The sequence below is a fragment of the Contarinia nasturtii genome, unplaced genomic scaffold (assembly GCF_009176525.2).
Source record: "Contarinia nasturtii isolate CC-2019 unplaced genomic scaffold, AAFC_CNas_1.1 Cnas_scaffold_695, whole genome shotgun sequence".
Taxonomy (NCBI): domain Eukaryota; kingdom Metazoa; phylum Arthropoda; class Insecta; order Diptera; family Cecidomyiidae; genus Contarinia; species Contarinia nasturtii.
Window position 1 is genome coordinate 7,074,280 of NW_022198046.1, and position 8,519 is coordinate 7,082,798.

The following is an 8,519-nucleotide window of genomic DNA, read 5'->3' on the forward strand; positions in this document are numbered from 1 at the left end:
TTAGACAGATGTTGTAATTTGTTCGACGACTTGCACCGAACGATTCGGATGTCGAAAACTTTGCGATCTCCAGCGATTTCGACTGCAATGACATTCAATACCTTGATTTGATACATGCGCCAAACCCTCGGGAACGCTCCTACTGCGAGACGGATGATGTTGCAATCCATTTGCAACCACTTGATTATTGTATTGACGATGCAAATCACACCTGCACAAGAAAATGTAAAGAAAACACAGAACCGCATGATAGAGAAAGAATCAAAAATGGATGAAAGAGATTAGGAGTGTTGATATAAGTTTTACCTTGAATGTGATCTACCGGTGGTTGCATAGCTCGGTGCACCATGGTAACGATAGCCATCGTTCCACATCATTGGCGTTTGGAATGCGAATGAAAGGCTTTTGTGCAAGCGACCGTGTCCATTTTCAGCTGGAATGCGGTTAACACAATGATTTGAATGACAGCATCGATTCATTCCGTATTGTTGATGGGTTGGTGTAAAACTCACACGATGCCGAAACGATGAGCAACCATTAGAAACACTACCAAATGCATAACCGCATTACTTAAAATAATTACATTTCAAATTGTAAGCACATTTGTGTGTGTGTGCTTATGTTCATATGATTAATTTGCGATAAACCGTATTTTACTCCTTGTTCAACACTTAATCAAACAGTTAACAAAACGATTCTTTTTTTTCTTTTCGATAAATTTTAATGTGCGTCATAGGACCAGGAAATTAAAAGTACAAAACTTCATGGATTAGCTTTCAACCTTTCCACTTATCGGCTAAAACGTTTCAATGTCATTACCATTTGATTAAATAGAAAACAAAGCTAACATATTGTTAAGGGAGAAAACTTTGTGAATGTTTTTTTTTTCATTGCTCGTCTAATCTTCAACCGAAAACAGTTTGGGTGAAAAAAAAGTTTTTTTTTGTTCGTTCGTGCTTACCATGAGGTGCATTGTGTGCCGCTCGAATACCAGTTGTTATAACGCGATGAAAAACTTCGATTTAGCAAATCAGGGCAATCAGTTGTTGGTACTGTGTAATGCGATGTAATCGATCCGTTTGCCGAATATTTTGATAAATTCTGTCGACCACCCATCGGATAACCGATGAAAAACATTAGAATAGCCGAAATTGCTGTAGATGCTGAACAAACAAAATAACCGGCTCGCCCATACCGATGAGATTCATCATTAAGATATGCAGTCAGTGGAACGCCAACCAACACCGGTATTGATTCAGCACAACGAATAAAGCCTACGGCAAAATGAATGACGTCAAAATTCACACAGCAAACAGTAATATCTTCATTTAATTCTTATCATTTTCTCTCATGTTATTTCTTCTCTTCTTTTGGATTCAACCGCATTTACATTTTTTACACTTACCCCATGCTTTCGTGAAATGTTTTGCTCGAACTCGTTCTAGTGCCAGCATTTTCAATGTGTACCGATAACAACCCAACGCAACTCCATAACCCCAAGACGCAACACACAACTAAAAAAGACCATTGATAAATATTGTATATGAAATGTTTCCTTAAAGGAACTACAGCGACATCTGGATCACCATGAACATTGTTAATATGGTGAATGGCGCTTTCATGCAACTATTTGGTAGAAGACAAGATTTACAGAAAACAGAAATCCAAGCGCTACCAGACTCACACAGACTCTCATCTAAGTTACTTACACTAGTGTAGCCAGCAATTCCGGAAATCACCAATGTCGAAATAGCTACCAATGCCAAACCCATCTGTTTGTTGTCGTGGCGAATGAAAAAAGGATAGAGAAAAACGGGAAAACATTACAAAAATGCATTCGCACAACCCAACACACCAACAACAGTGACCAAAACCGAAGTGGATGTGTTTGGTAATTTGTGTTTTTCATCTTTTTTCATTTCGTTGGTGTACTGCTTTATTTATCAAACATGGTTGCACGACAAACAACATTTTTTCCAAATGGTTGTTATTATTTAAAGACCGACCAAATGGAATATGTACAGAAATTTTCTCATATTATAATACGAGCGATAAAAATGAATACACGGAATATTTTGCAATGCATTTCACCACGAAAATGAAACGACATGTGTTGGACAGAAAACGAAAATTCTTTGGGATTGCAAGAAAATGCCATTGAATGTGCTAACCTGACATACATACTGCCTTGATATATTAATTTTCCGGTAAGAAATCGTAAAATTTTTATTTATCGTTGAACCACTTGCCACAATGCCAAATGCAATCGAAAGCCCTAGAAATGTTTGCAATAAAACTAAATCCTGAACATCGAATCCTTCGATTCGACCATGCTGGGACATAAAAAATAACGGAGCATAAGAACCGAATGATGCAATCGATGAGCATATGATTAACATTCGCACCGTCGACGATTTAAATGGTGAAAAGTCCAAAAACGGTGGCTTTGGCGTTCGTATATGTGTCTTCTTTTCTTTCACCTACAACAGAAGAACGAAAAGGATATGAGAATGAGACAAAAAGATATATCACAAACACATTACAAATATAGTACAATTATTGGACAAAGTAATATATAATTCAAGCAATAGCTATACATAATATGGAGACAAGTCGAGTTGAATTTCAAGTGAACCCGAAATATTATATAGTTTAGATTTTTATTACCAAACACTTTTATTCTGGCGACAAACAAGACCATTTATTTTGTTGCATACAGAGTTATTTATAAATATTTTCTAGTTTGTATAAAGGTTTGCTCATTTTTCATGAAGAAAAAAAAACACGAAAAACAAGCAAATTGCGTAATCACACCAGTAATAAAGAAGTCAACAAACGAATGAAATCCTTTGTTCGGATCTGTAACACCTTTCGCAGCTAAATGTTAATAAAAATTTATAGAAAACCCTGATCCATATCTTAATTCGAATTAAGGTCCATTTAACTTCATTTCATTTTGCTGTTTCAGATAAATGTTGTTCCAAAAAAGCATGGTTTTTAATCCATAGATCTTTGTGTCGTCAGTATGACTGTTACAACTTTTGAGCTTTTAATACATTTTTCGGGTGACCGGAAAAACGATATCGCTGTAAGTATTTAAACCATAAACCGAGTTGATGGTATATATTCATGTCATAAGTTTTGTAAAACTCTTTCAAAAAGGATGTCCAGTTAGGGACAACTAGAAAAATTGATTTTCATAACTTTTGCCAAACAAAACATCCGCTGTATCATTCGGATACTGTGAATAGATGCCATCAAAATAAAATAGGAAAACATTAGAACTTTAATTTGTGCCTTAAGCGATGGTAAGTGATGATAAAGTTTTTAGTTCTAATGACAGAATGCACGTTTGAAATGTTTATAATAGCGATTTCTTCTATTTCCATGAAATGTTCCGTTTATATAAAATGGATGGTTTATGTTATACGTTTGTGAACATTGTCAATGAAATGCTTTTAAATAAATACCATGCAATACGCATTTTCCATTTTCTTGTCCATTCTCGATTTTAATGTTACAATTTGATATCTCCTATCCAGGATGTCAGTAACGATATGGTCCATCTGTGTTTCAATTCATTGTATTCCAGGCTCTGTGGTGCATTCAACAGAGCCAGAGAACAACGAAATGAGGTCGAGTGTTTTACAACCGAACCGAGAAGAATGTCCCAATTAAATGAATCTTTTGTATTAAACAACTTAATTGTTTTCAGTAGAAATCATTTCAATCAATCAATGTTCAACCATTTTTTATATTGTGCTCCATTTTTATTATGAACTGTAAACGTAGTTAATCCATTTATACGAATCAACATATTGAAATATGACAAGTGATTTACAATAATTCCGTATTCCATTTTCACATTACGAATTAAGCATATGTTTTCGAAGTGATCAGACGATTTATTATTCACACCTGCAACTCATTTGTGTTATTACAATTTAACGTCGTGTTGTATTGGATAGGTCAAGAAAAGAACTTACGGCTTTTTGAAAATTAACAAGGTTCTACTGTTTTCGACATCAATGGCGATGTAATTCTCATATATTTTTTTCGTCGAAGGCATACGTAAAAACAAGATATTGCATGTCTTAACCTTAAACACACCAAGACAAGTAGCCTTTGGCTATTTCATCTCATGGGAACAATCCTCACAATTTTTTCTATGGGAACAGAGACACGTGCGTGAAATACTTTAATGTACATGTACTGCTTTGCTCTGCAAATGGAATTCAGCTCCGACTTTTTGACTTTCGGAGTACTGTGTGCAGAAGTTCATTTTTCCATTTGCACATTTCTATTGGCCGCAAGAATTCTATTCACTCAATTTGATTGTGCTGTATGTTAAGAAATGAGTCTCAGTATTCCGAATGAATTATTAATTTGCGAAGAAAAACATAATTTGTTTCCATTACCCTTTTTTCTCATCTCTCAAGCGAAATATGAAGCTTTTTCGAAATGAATTTTATTATTATTCAAATAGATGAAATTAGTTTTCCAGATGGTTGAACAATGAAAGTGTTATTTTAACAGAATTTTTCTTTTTAATGGCAACGGGCGCACACAAAATGTAGGATAGTTTTGTATAATTTTCTCTACGCTAAGACGTCATTTTGGAAAGAAATCGTTGTTCATAAAGTTCATCTTAAATGTGATACCAAACTTGGCTATAAGACGCTGACGAAGTATCGTCGACTTAAGCATCAATTTGCAAACGATATGTTGATTTCTAAACCGAAATCATTTTTAATGAACATATTTGTACGTAGGCTCATCCGTAATTTTTGATTCGTTTGTAGGTTGCGTGTCAAGGGTATATAATGGCGAAACATTTTCCAAAATTATTATCAGCAATTGTTGCGAAGGCTGAGTTTCCATTTCTTTTTCTGGTTAAGAAGTATGCTGACTTAACATCAAGAGGAAAAAGTGATTCAATTTACTTAATCGTCTTCGTTATATTTACCTTTTTGCGTTGGTTTTTCATAAAGAGAATCGCCCTTCGTTGTGGATGGTAAAGTGACGCAGGTCGATAAAGTAATCCCATGAAAAAGCAAAAAGACATTAAACCCGCAACAGCTTGAAGCCCAAGTCTCCATCCCATTTTGCTGAAAATAAACCATAAACAAGAAAAAAAATGAAAACGAAGAAGAATAAAAAAAGAAATATGGTCACTGGTACGAAAAAGTTTGCATGAGTGCTTTTATCAAGTCTGTTTTGATGGAATGCATTACACGATGTGGGAACGACGTGATCAATTCTTTTTTATTGGAATTTTGGAAATCATTACTTTTGAACGAAACTCAATTACATCAATATCTGCATGTACTTTACTTTTTACATCAATTAATTCATCTTCCTTTCAATTCTGTGATGTTTCGATCCAAGCTGCTTTTGTTTTTATTGAAAACGGAAGTAAAATGCGGTTACTTACCCAACGCCTTCTTTTAAAATGACTGAAAATAATGCAATGCCAACACCTTCACCAGACATCGTGATCATTTCGACAAATTGTCTGCGTCGTTTGAAATAGTGGCCCAACATCAAAGCCGCCGATTCACGCACCATTGTCGCACCAACACCAACAATAATTCCTATATGTAAATGACGTAATAAAAGCGCACAAAAAAGAACCATCGTTAAATTTATTAACAACCATTTGTATGAATCTCTGAAAAAAATTGTTTTGAGTGGCCATTTGAGAAAAAGCTGAAAATATCATCGTTATATTCCAAGCCATAACATTACAATAGACCAAATATGAATAATTTGAGTAAAATAAATATGGAGTGAATTATATGAGTCAATATAAATATTCGCTTGATTTATTGCGAATATCATAATAATGAATGGATATGGCGAGCACGTTAAACCGCATCGCATTTTTTTCTACAACCACATCATAAATATTTGTTCTGTGGGCTGCACTCTGCGATACATCACTACAATAAAGTTGGCCAATTCGTTGCAAATTATTATCAAAATGCCTTATGTTTTTCTTTGAATTGCTTTTTGTTTGCTCAGTTTTTTTTTTCATTTCTCTGGTCTGCCTCTGGCCAATGAGTTCACATACGTGCGATAAAACGTGCTTATTGTGTTTGCCTTGAGGGACATGGATCAGATGTCTAGTCAAACTGTACAAACTAATTTTGGCACACATTCTTTGAAAAAGACGAAAAAAAAAGAAATGGAACTGTCTAGCTGACAGTTGAATTTATTCTATATAAAATACAAAAAGTATGTCCAAAAGTTTGAATAGTACCGCTGACAGATTTTTTTCCGTTTTTCTCTGTTGTACAAATAAGAAGCGAAACCAACAGTGGAGGTTAGTTTGTTTGATCTTAATTGTTGTATATTTTGACGTTTCGAAGGATGGCAAACATAACAATTCAAAGATAATTCATTTGGAATATACTTGAAAAATTTCTATTGTTCTTACATATCTTCGAAAGAAAGTAGAATATTCAATATATTTAAAATGAAATAAATTCCAAAAGAATGGACTCGCTCTTAAATTAGCTTAAAAAATAATAATACTATATCATTATAATAAAAAAAATTATACTTAAAAAAGCTCATACAATATCACTTTTATCAGCTCTAAGCTATTGTCTATGTGTAAAATACATTGTTTTAACAACATTCGATGTGAACAATAAATCCCCAATCCCTACGAAATTATGTAATTTTAATAGGCAATAAAATGTTTATTATATTCCATTTATGGGAAATGTTTTGGAACGTGCGTAGGTCTATGTTTGTGGCAAAATGAAAAAAAAAATTCAGATGCTCTCCGAGAAAGTAAGTGTTTATGGGGGCTTTATTTGCAATTCAAACTGTTATTTTATCGTATCTTTCATGAGGCGATACAAAGAGAATTTCTTATTTCTAAGCCAACTACGGATGGAGAGAGAAATCGATAAAACAAGGAAAACTCGTCGGGGATTATCTCTCAGTATACATAGACAGACATAGGTGTATCTCTTTTTTCTTTATTTTTTTGGGAACGTGATGTTTGACATCAGGTGAACATTTGGTTTTGAAAGAAAAAATTTCCTAAATGATGCCGATTCCAATAAACGGGTCAACTTATCGAAATTGCCACGAGCAAATTGCTTCAAAAATGTTCACCCTTTTGTGGATCTTATTATAAATTTTCCATTTTTTTCCTCTTCCATTGTCAAGTTTTGCATAACGCATATTATTATATCCACTTTAATTTGAAAATGATTACATTCGAAACAGAAATAGTAAATAAGAAAAAAATTGTTCCGAACTTACCGTAACTAAAAGCCACTTGGTGAAAGAGAGTTGCAAACGACGTAAACAATATACCGAGTGCCAATACCAGACTTCGGCGTTAATAAAAAAAGTGAATAATTAATCATGAAATTTTCAAATTGATTATCAAGTTCATTAATAAATTAATAAAAAAAATAAATTAATAAAAATAATAATTAATATTATTAATATTAATAGTATTAAATTAATAAATAAATAAATTAATTAATTTTCTTACCCGCCAATAACTGCCGTTAGTCTGGTCGATTTTCGTCGGCAAAATGCAATTATAATCGGTGTGCTAAAACATGAAACGGCCCAACTAGCAGCACCCAGCCAATCTAATGGAAAAAATATCATCAATAGAAACGGATAAAAGCGACACATTCTAGCACAAAATTATAATTTTCATTTTCGGTCTGAATCCGGGATGAAATTGTGTGATGCCGGAGATTTATGTTAGGGTTTCATTTTGGGACTATAATCGCAGACGAATGGAAATGTGTTTCGTATTAATTTGATTATTTGAAGGGATTCAAAGTTGTTCAAAGCAAAGAAAACCCTAAACGGACAGCACAATTTTCCATGACGAATGATTTGTTGTTGATACAATCAAATTAATGATAAATCAGAACGTTTAGCTTCGATTCGAGCACGTTCAGTGAATCTAACCAAATTAACCCAATTTCTTAACGATTCAATGTCATTTCGAAACAAATTTTCCCTAGTAATCACAGATTGAAATATTGTACGCAGGTGTAGCACTGTTTAAATAAGCGCCTGTAAACGACAACGACGAAAAGTTATTTTGAAAACGAAAATTAAACTAAATGCCTCTTGGCGTGAACGAATTAACGCCAAATTCACATTTTTCAACTTATTTGACAGGCAAACATTTCGAAAGCCCATTTAGAGAAATAGAGATGAAATTCTCAAGTACCAGCTCAAGTATCAACTGCTCCATGTGAGAGAAACATTTGTTGCGACAACAAAAACCAGGCAAAAGGGGACCATTTTTTCAAGATTTTATCGCATTTATATTAAATTTCAATAATTTTACGTTTGTTCAGAAGAACAAGAAAAAGTGGTGGTGGCCATTATTTAAGCGAAATACGAGTCCAAAGTCCACATCCAAATGGATTGAAAAACAAATCGTAAACTTTTTTTTATCATTGCATTTTGCTTACAATTCACATTTTGCCCTCTTCAAATCGTTCCGACGATCTTAGTATTGTTGA

General features: G+C 33.7%; 1 protein-coding gene across 1 annotated transcript; it reads right to left on the minus strand.

Annotated features, from left to right (window-relative positions):
* Nucleotides 1–7,668, minus strand: LOC116340595 (monocarboxylate transporter 1-like). The gene is made up of 10 exons (XM_031767174.1): nucleotides 7,520–7,668; nucleotides 7,282–7,352; nucleotides 5,435–5,594; nucleotides 4,967–5,108; nucleotides 2,172–2,480; nucleotides 1,710–1,772; nucleotides 1,406–1,514; nucleotides 962–1,274; nucleotides 307–546; nucleotides 1–211 (listed from the first exon to the last, which is right to left on the minus strand). Exons 1-10 carry the CDS (start codon nucleotides 7,666–7,668, stop codon nucleotides 1–3), a joined length of 1,767 nt encoding a protein of 588 aa, XP_031623034.1.
* Between the last annotated feature and the right edge of the window lie 851 nt (nucleotides 7,669–8,519).